The sequence below is a fragment of the Lepidothrix coronata genome, unplaced genomic scaffold, assembly GCF_001604755.1.
Source record: "Lepidothrix coronata isolate B3197 unplaced genomic scaffold, Lepidothrix_coronata-1.0 Scaffold269, whole genome shotgun sequence".
Taxonomy (NCBI): domain Eukaryota; kingdom Metazoa; phylum Chordata; class Aves; order Passeriformes; family Pipridae; genus Lepidothrix; species Lepidothrix coronata.
The window spans coordinates 654,430-673,035 of record NW_016690449.1 but is presented as its reverse complement, the minus strand read 5'-3'; the positions used below and the strand labels follow the sequence as shown (position 1 = coordinate 673,035).

General features: G+C 55.9%; 1 protein-coding gene across 3 annotated transcripts; it reads right to left on the bottom strand.

Annotated features, from left to right (window-relative positions):
* Window positions 1-248: 248 nt before the first annotated feature.
* PITX1 (paired like homeodomain 1) lies at window positions 249-15,295 on the bottom strand. 3 transcript variants are annotated; one of them, XM_017836055.1, is made up of 4 exons: window positions 15,278-15,295; window positions 6,450-6,631; window positions 3,403-3,608; window positions 249-833 (listed from the first exon to the last, which is right to left on the bottom strand). In XM_017836055.1, exons 2-4 carry the CDS (start codon window positions 6,610-6,612, stop codon window positions 294-296), a joined length of 909 nt encoding a protein of 302 aa, XP_017691544.1. In that variant the 5' UTR covers window positions 6,613-6,631; window positions 15,278-15,295; the 3' UTR covers window positions 249-293. The 3 variants fall into 3 exon arrangements, with proteins under 3 accessions (XP_017691544.1, XP_017691543.1, XP_017691545.1); XM_017836054.1 differs by lacking the exon at window positions 15,278-15,295 and adding an exon at window positions 6,749-6,898; XM_017836056.1 differs by lacking the exon at window positions 15,278-15,295 and adding an exon at window positions 10,909-10,933 and having other exon boundaries at window positions 294-833.
* Window positions 15,296-18,606: the final 3,311 nt, after the last annotated feature.

Below are 18,606 nucleotides of genomic sequence, written 5' to 3'. Positions count from 1 at the left end.
GTACATTTTTAAAGCTCTGTTTTGTTGGTTGCATCATTGGTTTGCAATAATTAATTTTTTTTCTAGACGGTCGAAGTCCGCGGAGCTTTTGGGTCTTTTGTTTTTGGGTTTGGGGGTTATTTTGGGGGTGGCGCTTTGCTTTATTTTTTGTCCTCTCTCACTTGCTTGGGGTTTGCTTTTAGTCATAACCGTGTTTAATTATTTTTTTTTTTCGTCTTTTCCGTTAAACGTCGCTTTGCTTCTGCTTTGCTTTGTCGGCGGTGCTTTCTCGGAGGTGGTTTGTGTCAAGTCCGTCAACTGTTGTACTGACAGGCGTTTAGACTAGAGCCGGGGCTTTGCAAACTGCTGTAGCCGAAACTGGAGTGCTGCTTTGATTTCAGTCTGAGGCTGGCTAAGCTGGAGTTGCAAGTGTCCCGGTAGACGCTGTAGGGCGAGCCCGGTGGCCCGTAGGGACAGGCCGGGGAGGACATGGCCGAGTTGAGCGAGGAGCCGCTGATGTTGTTGATGTTGTTGAGGCCGGAGTTGGCCATGCCCGGCACGGCCGAGTGGCCCATACTGGAGGGCATGTTCATGGAGGGGATGCTGCTGGGTGCCGAGAACATGGACTGCGAGGACAGGGGGCTCATGGAGTTGAAGAAGGTGAAGCTCTTGGTGGAGAGCGGCGCCGGGGTGAGGCTCTTGGTGGCCCAGTTGTTGTAGGGGTACCCGGCGTACATGTCGTCGTAGGGCTGCATCAGCCCGCTGAACTGCGGCACGTAGCCGTTCTTGCACAGGTCCATCTGCTGGTTCCGCTCCCGCTTTCTCCACTTGGCTCGGCGGTTCTTGAACCAGACCTGCGTGGGGAGGGGGAACCGACACGACTCGATGAGTGCGGGGCCGCAGCAGCCCCCCCTCCCCGCCGGCGGTGCGGGGATGGCACCCGCAGCCCAGCGCCGGCTGCCCCCCGGCCCGCACGGCCCCACCGGGATGCCACAGGAGGCTCCACGGCCCCGAACCGCCTCTCCCCGCAGCCCCCCCGCCCCCGCGGGACGAGATCCCGCTCCGCAGGGTGTCTGCGAGCACCCCGGGCTCTGCGCGCATCCCTCTGTCCAGCGGGATGCTCCGGCCGGGATGCGCGCAGCCGCCTCTCCGCGCTGGGTGCCTGTGCGGGTGCCCGTGCGGGTGCCCGCGCCCCCCCGGTCCCCTCGGTCCCCCCCGCCGCCCCTTTCCCGGAGCCAGGCGGGGGGCGAAGGCACGGCCCGCTCTGATTAGGGCCGGCTCGCCCCGGCTCTGCCGCGTTTCCGAACGCTAATGCCGTGTAATAAAAGCCCCCTGTTACAGATCATAAAAAAGGGGATTGGATTAGTATGTTTAGGTTGGGGGAAAAAAAAATCAGTCCCCGCATCGCCCTCGGATAGATGCAGCCTCTGCCTTTACATCTAATGAGAATTTACAGCCCTGACTAGGGAACAGAGAAGCGGGACCGCTCCTGGTGTTTGATGCAAAAACATGATCCAGTTTCTCTCTTATTATTTTTTTTTTTTTTAGCTCTCGGAAAACGTTTGAGCCCCTCGTGATGGAAGCCGGGCAGCCCCAAAATTCTTTTTCCGGGTGAAAAATCAGCATCCTTCTGCCTGCCGCCTGCGCCCAGCCTTCGAGCCTCCCTTGCAGCATCCTCCCCACCGCACCCCGGCTTTCTCCCACCGAGCCAGGGCCCACGGGCTCCCTGAGGACACTGGGCCCCGGCCCCGGAGGCTCCGATCCCTCCGGAGCCGAGGAGGGGGCGGGGGGCCGCTCTTGGGGCCTCCCCTTTCGGCGCAGAAATGGCGCAATTATTATTAAACACCGGTCTCAAGGATGGAAACTTCGTGGGGGAACGGATGGCAGAGTCTATTTCAAAAAAAAAATAACAATAATAAAAAGAATCCTGTATAAATAGGAAACGAAAGCCAACATGTTCAAAACCTGTAATATACTCCTCGGAAGGTGCTTCCAGACAGGAATTTCCTGAAAATGAGGGTAATAGTTTTAATTATGGCTCCTAGACATTTTAAAGGAAGGCCCTCATAGCAAATTAAGGTTAGATTTGCAATCTGCAATCTCCGAACATCAAACCCAAACATCTACACGTAGAGGGAGAACGAAATCATGTTAATTGCAAACTCATATTTTAGTTTTATTTGCTCCCTGAAATATTCGACTAGTATTAATGCACGGTCTTTGTTTTGTTTTAAACTCAATTAAGACAATGCTTCCAGACTCATTTCCCTTTTTTCAGATGGCTGTTTACTCTTTGAAGGTTTAAAACAGAATCTCTGTAATCCGATTTGGTCACTCCAGGTTTAATTGCCAAGAGAAAAAAAAATAAAAAAAGAAAAGAAGTGGATATTTCGGGCGGTGGGCCTTCGCTCCGAGGTTGCCGTTTTCTCCCATGCTCAGCCCACTGTCCCGCGGCCGAAACCGCGAGGGGAAATGTCCGGGGGGGAAAAATGCAAAAGGGAGGTGGAGAAACGCAGACACAGCAATAGATCGATAGAGCCCGGGCCGCTTCGGCCCGGTCGTTCTTTGACAGGATCGTTCACTCAAAGTTCTCTAAAAGGAACCGCCGAGGCTGTATATATGCATATGTGAATATACACACACAAACATATATCCGTATATCTATGTATCTAGCTACATGTGTGGACCAACATCGCCGAGCCTCCAGTCCAGTTAAGAGGGGCGCATATATATATAAAAATATATATATTAAAAAAAATCCAAACCATATATATGTACATATATATATATGGTGGCATCGGCTCCGAGGGGTGTAAAAACCAGGCGCCTTCGCGGTACAAGTTTGTGTCTTCAGCGCGTGTTGCTCTGCGACCCCTCCCTAGCCCTTGCCTTTCGCTTTGGGCCCCCTCAAACATCCGCTCCGCCCGCGGCTGCGGGAGATGCGCGCCCGGGAGGGGCCGGCACCGAGACCCGCACCGCGGGCACTGGATCCCTCAATCCCGCCGCCGCAACAGCATCGAGCAGCGGATTAGTAATTTTGCGATTATTGGGAATAACAAGACCAAGAGGAAATTGCTTGAATGAGTGTTGCTCCTGCTCCGCGCGGGGTTCCGTCCTGGCTGGGGGGTTCTTCCCTGCACAGCCGGGCCCTTCCCCACCCGGCCTCTCGCTGTCCCCTGGACCGCTCGCCGCCCGCTTTTCGAGCCGGTCCCCGATGCTGGGCCGGCGGTCGCGGACCGCTCCGGGCGGCATCTCCCCGCGGCCGCCAGCCGAATTTCTCTTCTCCGGCCTGGATCCCGATTTTGGTCACTAAACCCCAGGGCAGAGCGGCCTGGCGCTGCCGCAAACGGCCTCAGTGCTCCCAGCCGGGGCAGTTTCCCCGAGCCCCCCGTTCGATCCCGATGGGACTGGCACCCCTCTTACCCGCACTCGGGGCTCGGTGAGGTTGGTCCAGACGGCGATCTCCTCCCGCATGCTCATGTCGGGGTAGCGGTTCCGCTGGAAGGTGGCCTCCAGCTCCTGCAGCTGCTGGCTGGTGAAGTGGGTCCGCTGCCGCCGCTGCTTCTTCTTCTTCGCTGGGTCGTCGGCGGCCCCGTCCTCGTTTTTCTGCTCGCCGCTGCGCTCCTTTTCTGCCAGGGGGTCGGGATGGGGATGGTTGGTTGGTTTGCTTTTCTTTTTTTTGTTTTATGTTGTTTTGCTTTGGTTTTTTTCCCAGCGCTGGCACACAAAGGCGGGCACCCCCGCCCCGCACCCAGCCCTGCCCGGAGGGACGCGTGGGGGCACCCACTCGTGTCCTGCTGGCCCCTGAGCCCACCGAGCGCCCTGCAGCCCATCCCGGCCTTTCCCGGGGCGGCTGGGGAAGGAGCACGGAGCCCTGCCGGGTCCAGGGCACCCAGGGAGGCAGCGCTAGGGACCCCCAGAGCGTCTCGAAGCGGGCCCGAGGGGTGAGAGCGTTCGTGGGGAGCGGGGTCCCCGCAGCACGGGCCGCTCCACCTTTCCACGGCACCTTCTCGCTCCCTCCAACCCCAGGCGCGATCTTTGCTCCATTGTCTTTGTTGTGCTCGGCCGCGACAGGAAACTTTGGAAGGGCAGGGGTGGAAAACCCAGGAGCAATTAATTGCAAAAGGCCCCTCTCCGCTCTCCCGCTTCATTCTCTTTTTATAAGTATTATTTTATTCTGCCTCTTTTAGGATTTTGGTGTTTATTTTAACACGAGGCTGAGCGAAGCCCTCCGCAAAAATCATATCGAAAGAAGGAAAGAAAAAAAACAACAGGAGGGTTTTCTCTGCCGGGATTTGCGCGGACTAGAAACAGGAATCGAGCCCCGGCCCCACCGCAACGGGGGGACGAACCCCCGCTCCGCTTTCATAACGGGCTCTCTGTCTCTCCCAGCCCTTGTTTCGGCCTAGTTTGTCCCGGTTGAAGCGCTCGGAGACGGACTGAAGGCCCTGAACGAAATGTGCTCCCGGGCTGGGCCCCGGCGGCGCGGGGAAGGTGCAGCCGGGCGGTGCAGGGCCGGGGGCCGCGGCCAACCCCGGCCTCGGTCCTGCTGCTGCAGGAGGGAAACTCCACCGAGAGTTTTCCTTTTTAGAGGGTTTTTTTGTTTTGTTTTGTTTTGTTTTCCCCCTCCTTTTAATTTTTTTTTTTTAAACCCCTTTTCGAAGATTTTCTCCCGCCGCCGGCGGGCCCGGGGGCATTTCTGCAGCCCCGACCTCTGCGAGGTAAGCGGGAGTCTAAAAATAATCACGAGCTGGATCCAGAGCCCGGGAGGACTCGTCCTTGCAAAGTCACCCTTGAATCGCTCCTCACTGGGCTCCTTCCAAGGGGAAAGGGATGAGGGTGCGAGCAAACCCAACCGGCTCAGTGGACCCCCAAAAAGAGCTGATGGCTCTGCGGCGTTTGCAGCTCAACCGAGGCCTTTGCAGCACAGACCCCATCGCCCCCGGCCCCCCCGGTCCCGAGACCGGCCGAGCCGCACGGCCTGGCGGCGGCGGGGAAACTGAAACAAAAACAACCCCCGCCAAAACAAATCCTCCCACTTTCGGCTGGGAGCAGCTCGGGTAAACCGGGCCGAGAGGGAGCGGGGGGCGATCGGGAAGCAGCGGTGGTCCCGATGGGCTCCGGCCGCGGCCCCTCGCCCAGCGCGGGTTTTAACCCCTCCAAATCTTCCCTAAAAATCCGGCCTCCGCGCAGGGCTGTTGCACAATTCCAAATCGTAAAGCAAGGCATCTTTAATTGGCTTTTGTACCTTTTTTTCCATTTAAAAAAATTATTGAAATCTAAATGCATTTTGCAGCTTCTCGGAGAAGAAAAACAGGCAGGTCCTCAGCCCTCCTGCAGCACCGAGGGGTCACACACAGGGGTAGGGCAAAATGGAGCAAATCTCCCTCTCTAATCTCCAATAATCCCCTCTAATCTCAGAGTCCCTTCCAGACGCCGGTCCCTAACTTTGTTTGCGAATCAGGCTGGGAGGCACGACCCAAACCCTCTTTATCACCGGGTGCCACTTCGGGCCCGACTCTTGCCACAGCCACTCTCTAAGTTATGGGACCTGCTAAAACTCCAAAGAGCAACAACAGTCGTTAAAAAATTTAAATTATATGAAACATAACCTGCCTCTGAAAAGGTCTTGCTGGAGAAGGGGTATCACGCTCCTTCTTGAAGCTTTTGTTCCCTTCTTCTACCTTTCCCCTTGTCATTCTAGAAATGTTGTTATTTTAATTAAATACAATCTGGGGGACTACAGCGTTCCTTGAAGCCCTCGCACACGGTGGTCAGGGCGCGGGGACCCTTCCCTTTCCCTGCGGGGCTTCTTTTCCGCAGGGAAAGGGTGCAGCCTCAGCGGGAAACCTCTCCGCGCCCGCGCACATCCCCTCCGCGGCGGCCCGCGCTGCCTGCCTTGCCCCCACGCTGCCTCTCCGGCTCTGCCGGCCTTTTCTTTCTTTTCTTCAATTTTTTTTTTTTTTCTCTGACAGAGAGATCTTTTTCCATCTCTGCACCACCCGAACTGGAAAATAAACCCGGGCGAAAGCTGACATTATTTCAGAAACATCCGGCAAAACCGCACTCCCCGAAGAGCCCCCCTTCCTCCCGACCCCATCAATTAATAACTGTGGTTTTATTAAAAAAAGAAAAAAGATAAAGAAAAAAGAGCAGCTCCTGGGATGGGGTTGGGGAGGTTGGGGAGCCATGTGTGCCCTCCCGGCGGGCTGTCAGCGCCGGGCACGGCGGGGCCGGCAGCTCCAGGAGGGCCCCTGCCCCCCGCTCCGGCTCCCGGGGCTCGCTCGAGATGGAGCCTCCGGGATCACCGGCAGTTCTTGCTTCCCCTTGTCCCCCATCGCCTCTGGTTGCGCGGGGGGTGCTCGCACAGCACCCGCGGCCGCCCCGCGAAGGGAAGGTGCGGTGGGGAGGGGGAGGCAGCGCGGGGGGAGCGGGCCGGGGCCGCGGGGGGCGCGGTGGGGGAGGGTTACCTGGCACCTCCGTGTCGGAGGATTCACTGGCTGAGTTGTCGATCGGGTCTCTGGGTTCCGAGGATCTTTGCAAATGGAAGCTGGAAGCCATGTCATGGGAGGGTTGGGGTCTCAAGCTCTCGGGCAGTCTCTCCAAATTCATTCCACCTTTAAAGGAATCCATGGCAGGGGCGCCGGGCTGCCTGGGGGAGTTTGCAGGTGTTTATTCCACACAGAAAGGAACAAGGAGCTTTTTTTTTTTTTTTTAAAGGCAGAAAAAAAATCAACAAAAAAAAAAAGCAAATCCACTTATTACTAACAGTATTATTTTAAGGGTGTCGGAAGCAGTCTGGGCAGCGCCTGGAAGGCGGTTGTCTGCTGGGGAGAGGCACGGCGCTCCGGCCGCATAGGCAGGGAAGTGGTAAAGATCCCTTATAGAGAAACGCGAGTTGCGAGTTGGACAGTTTAAAGCTAAAGAGATTAAAGTGACCTGCCCTAGAACAAATGCCTGTAGTTAAACGGGGCTCCTCCCCCTGAAGGTTAAAACCTCCCCGTCTCGCTCATGCATCACTCCATCTAGCGCTGGCCCAGCCCGGCCGCGCGGGACCTGCCTCCGCGCTCCCCGCCATCCGCGCTCCTTGCGCGCCCGCGCCCAGACCCGCGGCCCCCCGCGCCCCTGCCCGGCCCCCGCCGCCCGGCCGCGGCTCCTCCGGGGGTGCCCTCCCTCCTCCTTCCCCCCACCCGCCGTGTCCTCCAAACTCGGTGATGTATTAAAAATATTCCACGAACGAATGGAAAGGTGGAAAATCCTCCCGGGATTTTCCTCGCCTGCCCGCACAACCCCTCCAGTTCTCCCCCGCTCCGCGGTGCCCTGCCAGCCGGCAGCGCGCAGACTGCGCCCCAGGTATCTCCAGGGGTATCCCCGCTCCCTTCCCGGCTGGGCCTCACGACCCGCGCAACCTGCGCGCCCTGCGGTGGATGCGCACCCAGCGCCCTCCTCAGCATCTCTGCGGGGGGCTGAGCGACCCCACCGCGCGTTTCAGTCCCGCGGGGAAAACAGTTGCCAGAGGGGTGCGTTGGGCCGCGTCTGAGCTGGTTTTAACCTTTTTTAACATTTTGTTTCAGGCTGAGGGTGTTACAATAACGCGGCTCGGGCCCTGCCCGGCGCAGCCCGGGGAGCAGCGGCCGCGCCATCGCTCCCACCACATCATCTTTCAGCACACGATTAATAACAAATAATTTTCCTGCCGCAGCCGAACTCGCGGTGACCCTCGGGAAGGGTGTCTGAGGCTCTGCCAGTCCGAGGGCCGGGGCAGCCGGCGGGGAGGGGGTGGGAGACGCTCCCCCGGGAGACCCCCTGTCCTGCAGCGGTCACCGGTGTGCCCTGTCCCGGTGCAGGGGTGCGTGGAGCCGGGCCGGTCCCCTGTGCTGCTCGCGCAGGCCGGGATACGGCCTTGAGCCTTCCTGGATAACACCTCGGTGTTCGGTGAAGTGGAAAAACCCACGGGGGGAAAGAAGGTGGGAACTTGGGGTACTCGCGGGGTGCTCGCTGCACCGGGGAAGGGGGTGAGGGGAAAGGGGAGAAGGACTCTGGCTGTGACTGCCTGGGGAAAGGATCCCTCTCTCCTCTCTATTTTCTCGACTCACTTTAACTGATCTATCCTGACACTCTATTTTGCTTTCAAATCAAGTAAAGATGTGGGAGAGAACTTTTGAACTGGTTTATGGAAAAGTGGAGGGAAGCACTGTTCCAGCCGCGCAGGCTTTTTCCAGCCCCTCTGGGGTGATGGAGCCGGGCCCGCCCCGCACCCCCCGGCAGTGCCCTGGGGGGCCGGTGACCCCAGGAGGGGGGAGTCCAAAATTCCCAGCACCTTCACCTCTGGTCTTCAGCGCCTTTTGCAGTTCAGGGGATGTGCAGGTGGGTGGGTGCCGTCAGGGTCAGCTCTCCCGAGCTCTCTCCTTCCTTTTTTTTTTTTTTTTTTTTTTTTTTTTTTTTTTTTTTTTTTTTTTTTTTTTTTTTTTTTTTAGTGACATCTTAATGTCCTTCTGCCTGCCTGCCGCTCCCGGCTGAACTTCGCTCAGGAGTTTGCAAACGACTGGGAATGTCGAGCACCCGAGGTGAACCAGACAACCTCGGGGCTGCTAAAGACGGATGTGGTTTAAAATGCAAGTATTTACCAGGCCTCGTATTTACTGCTCAGCTGATGCAGGAGCCCACGGCACGGGAAGGATGCAGACCTCCTCCCGGGGCAGAAGCAAGAGATGGGGATGGCCTTTCTCCCGAGAAGAGGGAAGGTGAATAGATGCAAACGTGCACCACATCTGAGACCCTCCACAGTCCCTTTTTTCCCTTTATTTCTGTGGGCGGCAGCCCCGGGGATGGTCTGCGGGGGCTCCTCCGCTCTCCGTGGGAGAGGGACGGAGCCCGGCGGGCTGTGCTGAAGGGAGGCTGAAGGGACTCGGTGATCATAATGGTCTTTTCCAACCTGGATGTCTCTATGATTCCATGAGGCTGCCAACAGCCCGGCTCCGCTCCGGCTATTTTAAACCCACTGCCACTGCAGCCTCCGGACCAGAGGCAGCTTTTTTCGTTCTTTTTAATGTATTTTTCTTAAAATGCACCTAATTTACAGTTTTCTTTCTGCTCTATAAGATCTAGTTTTTAAAAATTCGTTCTAGGCTCAATTCCTACGGGCTGGGCGCGAGAAAAGGCTGAGCCCGGGCACCGACGTGATTCCGCCGCGGTAATGCTGGGTGCGGGTGCCTCCCAGGGCCACAGCCCCCCCGGCTCCTCCTGGCGTGTCCCCGAGGCAGATATCCCCCGAAACAGGCCTTAAATAGAGAGTAATGAGCTGGCCCTGCCTCTCCCGGCCCCCGGGAGCCGGAGCAGAGCCCGGTTCCCTCCTGGCCCCCCTACCCGGGCCGTGGTGGGGGTCGCGCATTTACCGTGCACCGGGTCTGCAGCGGGGGGATAAATCTATATCATATATCTGTCTTCTGTGTGGATTTAAGGGCATCCTCTCGCTCCACAGCCAAATCCACCCGGTTATTCCCGTTGCTGGTCGTGACACATCTGGCGTGACAACAGAGCGCTCCCGCAGGGCGGTCACCCCCAGATCGGCGCTTTCTCTTCTCTCCTCCCATCCAAGCCCACTCCGCTTAGAAAACCTTTCTGCTGGCAAACTCTTCCATCAGGTGCTACGTCACGGGGCCGTTCGCGTGACGTCATTCATTGCATCCCTAGCGTCACGCCTCACCTTTTAGCCAGCCCACGACCCATGGCAAGCCTTGATGGCCCATTCGGAGCCGGCTCTGCTTCCCGGGACTTGGAAGCGGCCTCACGGCCCCATGGGCCGGGCAGGACGGGGTCACCGAGCTGGGATCCCCTTTTCTCTCCCCACATCGCTGGGGGCCAGAAGAGTTGCGGGAAGGGAGGAAAGGCCGCAGCAGCCCGGCCGTGGGGACCCCGCCAGCCACCCGACCCTGCCAGGACACCCTTGGGGAGCCGCGACCTGCGTGGGCGTGGGAAGGGCCGGGGAGAGGCGGAGGGAGGGTCAGGACCCGCGGGGAAGCGGGTGGCGGGAGGGCTTTGCGTGGGAACCCCTGCGTGGGACTGGCCGGGGGAGCATCCCCGCTCTGCGCCCGCGCAGCCACCGCACTCCCGGCTCCCCCCGGCTCAGGACTGCGCCAGGGATCTGTAAAAGGCTGGAAGCCCGCAAATAAACCGCTCCGCTTCCTCCTGCTATAAATAACCGCAGAACTAGGGATGGCTCTTAGAAATAAATCAGCGCTGGCCACGCCGGTGACAGCCCCGTGAAGAAGAGGAGACGTGTCTGACCGAGAGCAGGACTCCCACTGTCCCCGAGGGGACCGGGCCGTGTCGCCCCCCAGGTGCCTGGAGAGGGTCCCTGTTTTCGGAATGGGGCTCCCATTCCCGGCTGGCTGCGGTGGTTGCAGCCAATGCCAAAACACCTGGGCCGTATATCAGGTGGTGAAGTTCAGTTTCTGCCAGCTTTTCCTTTTCAGATTTATTAGCGTTGTATAGACTTAGATTCAGTCTATAAATTATTGGGAATTGTTACAAAAATAAAGGCATCTCCTCCCAAGCGCACCTCTGCCCGAGAGGAGAAGGAAGCCCTCTGAAAAATAGAGCTGTAGGGAGACAAGAGAGAAGGGAGAAGCTCTCCAATCCACACCCAACCAAATTCAGTCCAGCCAAACCCAGCTAAACCAAGCTCAGTACAACTAAACCCAATCCACCTCAGCCAAACTCGAGTTCACTCAGTCAAACCAAACCAAACCAAACCAACCCAACCCAAACCAAACCAAACCAAACCAAACCAAACCAAACCAAATCACAACGAATGCAACCAAACCAAACCAAATGAAACCACAATGAATGCAACCAAACCAAGCCAAGCCAAGCCAAACCCAAACAGTGCAATCCCAGCCAAACCAAGCCCAAGCCAAGCCAGCCAACCTCTCCAGGTGTCCTCATCGTGGAAGCCAGCAGATGGGAGCTGCTGCAGGAAAACGACTTTTAATAACGAAACCGTCCAAAAAGTGCCCACCGACCACGCCTTGGCTGGTGCGTGGCTCTGACCCACAGGATTCCCACGCGTGGGGGAAGAAGCAGAGGCCGGGATGCGCGCAGGAGTGTGCGCAGGACAGCGCGGTGCCCCGCGGAGCAGGGAGCGCGCGGAGGGGGCGGTGGTTGTTGTTGCGGTGTACCGGGGGGGTGGTGCCTGTCGGGGCAGCGTTCCGGGGATGTCTTGCCCCAAAACAGCATCACCCCAAAGGAAAAGCATGACCCTCACGCACAACATGGAGACCCACGTTTACGCCGCGGCGCGAGGCAAAGCTCTGCACTCTCCGCGCGACCGTGGGCTTGTCCTGAAGGGAAAACGAAGCAAACCCCCAAAATGACGAAAGGAGCCCCGGAACCCCCCGACCTCCACCAGAGACAGAGCCGGGTTCCCCCCAGGCCAGGCGGAGCGGGAAGCAGAGGGAGGGAAGAAACCCAACCCGAAGCGCGTGTTAAATCGCTCAGGAGGGGAAGGTGGAAAATTACGCTGGCTGCTGGCCGGCCTGTCCTCCTCTGCGCAGCCAGGACAGCAATTTTCCTAAGAAGTAGAGCAAAACGAAATTAGCCCCTTTTGGACCCGCAGCCTTCGTCCCTCCGAGTGTCGGCCAAGCCTCCGCCTTCCGCGGGAACGCAGGGCCCCTCCGCGCCGCGGATGCTCCGCGGGAGGGTTTCCACCGGCCGCTCTCGGTCCCCCGGCCTCCCACCGCCTCCCTGCCCCATCCCGCTTCCCTCGGCTCGGCGGGCCCTGCCCCACCGCCTTGGCTCTCCCCGCCATCGAAACACGAAGGGGGGAAACGGATTTTTCCTGAGCGGACTCTTCCCGGGGCACCTGGGACACCCGGGGCTGCCCCCCACCCCCTGCCACCCGCATCCCGCTGCGGGGCTCCCCCGGGCGCGGCGGCCAGCGGCAGCGCTTGCAAAAACTCGGGATGAAAAAGTTGAAGGCTTAATGTTTTCTGACAGATACAAATGATACCCCAAGGCTTTCTTGAAATGCAGCGACTGACGGCTGGAGAAACGGTTTTCCTATTCGCGTTTCTGCAGCTGGAAGCGGCCGGGGGTGGGGTGGGACGGTGCTGGCTCCCTTCGGCCGCCATTCTCCTGCCCGCACCCCGAAAATAAAACAATCTCCTGCGCGTCCGACCTGGGACAACTCTTTTTTTTCCCTCAAAATGCCTGGCAGCACAAACTCGCCCTTGCCCAGAGCTGCCTCCCAGCCCTCCCCGCATCCATCAGAGCACAGGCACTGAGCTCTGCTCCAAACCAGTATGAATTTGCTGTTAGAAGCGGCTTGGGTTTGTCTCTGATAAATCTGATGTGAGCAGGAGAGTGTCAGTGCCCTGCAATAACAACGTCGGAGGATGGACAGCTCAGGAATACGGGGGTTGTTTCCCCAGGTGGGGGAAAGAGAGGGGAAAAATCACAATATAGCCCCACAGTTCCCTCTCTGGGCAGAGAGAACATGCTTTTCTGATTAATTGACGGAGGAAGGGGCACCGGAGTTTGCGAGGCAGCCTGCTCATGTTACTCTGTGCATCTTTAGATCCCCAAATGAGGCTCTTTTGTGGGCTCAAAAAGATGCCTCTGAAACAGGATAATCAGAGGCCCGCGCACTCCGTTGGCATTTGCTGAAGACTCTTCTTCAGCAGAAAAAAAAAGAGCCTGAATTTGGAACGAACGACATTATGTTTCCATGTGGGTTTCCCCCACCTTGTTTCGGCCGAGCAACCTCTTAATTACTCCAGCATTTGGATGGGGGAAACACATTTCCCTTCAACAGGACATTTCCTGAAAGGCTGAAATATTCTAATAATGCGCTGGGCTCTTTAACGTGCTTAGAACAGCAGCGAATCTCTGCAAGACCCTCACATTTTCTGCTTTAAAATACAAAATCAGAGAAATAATTAATCTTTATGTGCATTCATCTTCTCTTCAGTATTATTTTATTTATTTTTCCTCCTTTTATACTTTTTTCTTTTAACGTTTTTTCTCTTATTTTGTTCCCTTCCCCCCAGTTTTTAATTACATTTTTTTTCTTTCCCCTCTGTCCTTTTCAATATTTTTTTCTGACTTTTTTTTTCCTTATTTCCCCCCGAACGGCTGATCTCGCCCCACTGCCCGGCGGCACCGCGCTGCTCCCGGCGCAGCTCCCGCTCGTCTCCGCTGCCCCAGGAGCAAACATCGCCGAGAGAAAGGCACGGGACACTTTTCTTTCCAGTTTCATTGTGGGAACGGCCATATCTTAACTGGCACATCTCGGGGAGAGATAGGAACATACCGCCTTCCAGAGGGCTGTGCTAATCAGCGCGCTGGGTTAGATATAAAAGTTCAGGGCAAATAAAACGAATTAGTTTTATTAGCACGTTTAGGAGGCGGTCTAACGAAGGAATTCGGCTTTACTAGAAAATGTTTTCTCCTCCCCTTTAGTTATTTAGAAGCAACGTATATCCGAGCTGCTCATCACGGGAGAGAAATAATTAATTGTTCCATCTGCGATCATTTTTTGGGAGAAAGGCGCTCCCTTCTCTAAACACGATAAGAAGGAGATATATATATATACATATATATATTTGGAAATACACATTTTCACAATAAAACATGCATGAACAATAAAACGCACTGTAAAGGAGAGGTGGTGGAGCCGCCAGGTTATTGTTTGGCGGTGGGTTTCAGTAGGAAAGATCTGCCTCGATCACAAGAGCCTCTAACTCGGGTAAAACTTTCTCTGGGAAATGTGGCCACGGCTCCAGGGCGGGATTTCCAAGGACTTTGTTCATATTTCAGACAAATGAAGGATTTTTGGGGAAGTTCTGCCAGTGAAGTAGACCTCAGGAAATATTTGGAAGTCAGATTTTACATAGGCGGCTGGAGTTGGCGCAGGGAATAACCTGGAGAAGAGGGACTTTGGTTTGTTAAGTGGAAAGTATATATTTTTTAATTGTTATAAAAAAAACCCAAAACAAACGACGTCTTGGTCCTCGATTCAAGCACAACAGTATCGTTTTATGTTCAATTCGTGACTCGGATTTTGTGTTCGTTTGCAGCACGATTGGCAAAATTTGGGGGAAAGGGACAAAATAATAGGAAAAAAAAAAAAGAAATAGGAGAAAACTCGCTTAGTGGCAAAGTTTCTAACACGAGGCTAAAAAAAAATTTCCCGAAACATATCAACCATAGGGAGTCCTCAGGTCCGTTTAAGCGGGGTTAGCAAACGGAAAAAAAAGCCTTTTCCCCCCACTTCCAGGATTTTACTCCCACCGCAGGAGCTGCGCGGAACCCGCGACATATGTACTTCCCAAAGATGGTGCCTATTTTTTAAATTAAAAAAAAAAAAAAAAAANCCCCCCACTTCCAGGATTTTACTCCCACCGCAGGAGCTGCGCGGAACCCGCGACATATGTACTTCCCAAAGATGGTGCCTATTTTTTAAATTAGAAAAAAAAAAAAAAAAAGAGAAAAGCAGAGGGGCTGCAGAATATTATTTTCCTGAAAAGGAAAATTCATCGACGACCCAGCGTCTCCCCGCCTGCCCGCCCCGCGCATCGCCGGGAGCAGCCGCCTCTCCACCGCGGCAGCGCGGCCGAGGACCCCTCGGCATCAGCCACATCCCCCGCTCGTCCCGGGGACCTCCCGCCCCGCCGGGGCCGCTCGAGCCTCCGGACATCGCTGCAGTCCCCGGCGCTGCCTCCACCGGCCTGCCCTGCCCAGGGCACCGGGGCCGAGCCGCGGAGTGTCCCGCGCAGCAGCGCCGGAGGCTGGAAGCGCAGCGGTGCGTTCGAAAAAAAAATTAAATATATATATATACACACATATATTAAAAAAATTATAAAATGAGGTAACCCCTCTGGAATTGCCTTTCCCAGCGCATTTGTCAGAGCTGACGAAGCGCAGAGGCCCCGAAAGAATTTATACACGGTATAAAGATGTCAAGGGCTGCGCGGGGAGCGGAGCGCGGGGCCGCGGCGAGGGGCGCTCCCCGCGCCGGCTCCGCTTTGTTTCCCAGCCCCTCCGGCCGCGTCCCCGCAGCGCCGGGAGGGCCCGGGGGCGATGGAAGCAGGACGGCTCCGCGGGACGGGCGCGGGGGAGACGCGCGTGGGGCGGGACGGGCGCGGGGCGCACGCGTGGGGGGCGGGCCGGGCCGCGGGGAGGGACGGGCGGCGACACGCGTGGGGCGGGCCGGGCCGGGCGCGGGGGGGACACACGCGTGGGGCGGGACGGGACGGGCGCGGGGGACACACACACACGCGTGGGGACACACACTCACCGGGCGCTGCGCTCGGCGGCGGCGGGGTGCCGGGCCCGGCGGGCGCTGTGCGCGCCCCGGCCGCCGCTCCAGGGTTTTCTTGGGAGATTTCCCCGTCTCCTCCTGACGTCAGCCCCGTCCCAGGGTGCCGCAGACGGGGGAGGGCCGGGGGCAGGGCCGCCCCGCACCGGAGCCCGGCGGCGCCGGCAGCCCCGCACCTCCGTCCGTCCTGCCGCCCGAGGCATCCCCGGGCCCGGCCCCCCTCCCGCCCGGCCGAGCCTCCCTCGGGGGGTGGCTTCGGGCTCCTGCTTACACGGCCCCTGCCCTTTTCATTTCCTCTCGGTTGGGGCTCTTGTCCGAGGGGGCAGAGACAGGGAAAGGCCACTTTTCTCTCTTTCTCTCTCCCTCTCCCTCTCTCTCTCTCTCTCTCTCTCTCTCTCTCTTTCTCTCTCTCTCGCCCCCCCCGCCCCGAATTACTCTCCTGTTTCAGGACCTCAGCGCAGCGCCGAGCACCCCAGGGGAGCCAGAGAACAGCTCCCAGAGCCGCCCGGGCTGGAGGATGCAGGACTCTGGGAGATGCTTCCCTGGGTGATACAGGCACGCTGAGTTCACTGCTCATCCCCAGGCCCTTGGCTCACTTTAATTTCCCAGGGATGCTTTTGGAGTTTCAGACACTTTCCTTCTCATACCTACCCCCTGGAAGTTTCCCTCCCAAGAGAAAAGCACGAAGGTCCTGCCGTGACCAAGTGAACACGGCAGCAGGGATGTGCTTTGTGCTTCCCTCAGCAGAGCAGGTCACACACTCATACACACACAGGCTATAACTGTAGCTGAAAACCAAGGACAACGAATATGGAATGGATCAGAAAGATAAATAGCATAAAATCAGGAACAGTCCAGTCCCACACTTGCCATTTGTTATAGAGAGAAGAAGTAAATGGGATTCACATGTCGAGCATTAGCTGGTTGTTAGTCTGTAAGATAATATTAACTTCAGCGCTTGCTGGTTTACTCCAGTTTTCCAAAGGCAGTTCCAGGAGGCGCCCAGCCTGTAATTTAGGATGGCACATACTGTGTGAAAGAGGCTTTGGCACCGGGGCCTACCAGCACATCAAGGTGATATGAACATAATAAAACTTTTGGAGAGGGAGTAGGAGCTCATAAATTAATGCATTCTACTGTTTTAATACTGGGAGCTAACAATGTGTTTCCTGTTCAGCTGATCATCCCCGCTGCAGCCTAACAGCTGTTTTAAAGGTGCTGTGAAACTGAAGAGAGGGAAGATGATTGTCTTTAAATCAATGTTTAATGATGTGTTATTAGGAGAAAAGTCTTCTTCCAGCAGATGTTTACATGTTGAGGATGGAGGGAGCTTCCCAGCCTGCCTGTCTGGGATGACAGGGAGACCCCCTGGTGTCCCACCGGTCTTGCAGATGGTCCTGATGTCCCCAGCACTGGGGCACAGCTCACTCAGCACCAGGAGAGGCATTGCCCAGGTCTTTGAGTGGGTGCTGAGGAAACTCCTCTGGGATGTTGAAGTGTTGCAAGGAGGGAGGTTGGACTAGAGGATCCCCAGTGCTCCCTTCCAACTGTATCCAGTCTGGGATTCTGATTCTGTGATGGTTTGCAAATAATTTGAGTCATGACTACGAGCAGGTGAATAGGGCAAATGTTGAGAACATCCTACCCACATTCAGCATAGGTCAGGGCTGGCAGGATCCTTCCTCCATAAAGATTGGGTGTGGACGCTGGAATATCCCCCAGCTCAGGTGTCTCTTTCTGGAGGACAAGCTCAGAGTGATCCCCCTGTTAGAGGGGACCAAAAAAGCTCTGGAAAGGCAAACAACTGGTCAAAGAGCCCCCAGCAGAGGAGTGGGGCTGGCCTGTGGCCTCTGGGCTGCACAGCAGATTATCCACAGATTCCACCCCTCCTCTCCTAGGACACAGTCCTTGCTGCATGTGTATGATGGGCTAGAAGCTGGACTGAGCTCCTCAGTCAGACTGAGACACCTCTGAACAGGCACTAACAGCAAGCTCCAGGCACTAGAAAAACATATGTAGCTTTGGGGCAAGATGCAGGAGTGAACTTTGAGATGTGGTGCCTAAAATAAGGTGGAAGCAGAAGCTAAAATAAGGTTGAAATAGAAGATGTGAATAAAAATCTTTCTGTAGGTGCTTAAGTCACATTATTTCCTTTGCACTTGATCCAGAGACAGATAAATTAGTCTCAGTGTCTATTTATTCAGCTTCCAGAATAAAAGGCGATCGTGGCAAAGCTTCTCCCCCAGAGGTGGATTCAGATGTCAACTTGTGCCCAAAAGACACTGAGGAGTGTGCAGTGCTGCTGGGGGTTTGGAGGGAAGGGCACCTCATCACCAGGTGACCCTGCTGCTGCCCACCAAGCCAGCACCAAATCATCTCCAAGCCAAGCCAGGTTCCAAAAGTATTGTTTCCACAGCCAAGCTCGTATTTTACATGATGGTGTCACAGGTTGTTCCTACACAAACAGAAGAACACTTTGCAATTGCTTTCTTAAATCATCAAAACATTCATTAAAAGAGTGTCTCTCTGTATTTCCAAATATAGTGAAAAAATGACTCTCCAAGCTCACCCATTCCTTTATTTTCAGCCTTCCCTGCTAGTCCATCCTGGGAATAGTGTCTGAAAGGCCACAGTGCGTCTTTGGGAGAAACTGGGATGTTTGGAACATGACTGGATTGTAACATTTCTAAACTTCCCAGAAGAGGCAAACTTTAAAGGGATAAGCTTATTTCTATGCACGCACATTTGTTTTGGAGCCAAATGGAAAGGAGAGCTCAGAAAAAGAAATGACAAATTGTTTGGAAAATATTGTCCTTCCCAAGACAGACCTAACCATGTGGGGGGAAGGGAGTTAATAATGAAATTTTCCCTTTACATCTGAGCCCAGCAGCCCTCCCATCCACTCCGCTGGGAGGTTTGTGTGAGTCAGGCCTGCAAGATCATCCATTCAGGCTAATATTTCCAGCACTTCAGTCCCCTCCCTGCTTCACTCCTATTCCCCACTGAAAGAAGCCCACGTCTCAGATTTATGGGAAGAGCAGCGGAATGGGACCCTGAGCTGTCCCTGTTTTTCCCAACCTCATCCACAGCCCAACACTGCTCACGAAAAAGCCATCCATTGCGAAGGAAAAGGCAGAGCAGCTCCTTAAAAAACGTATCCATGAGTTTATGCAAGGAAAATTAATTATGAGGACTGGGAGAAGTCCTTTCTCCAGCCCTGCCCGACCTCCTGGTGTGACTCCAGCAAAGTCGTATGAGGTTTGTGTGCCTGCAAAGAACTACCCCGACCTCCCCCCAGGATGTGGGCA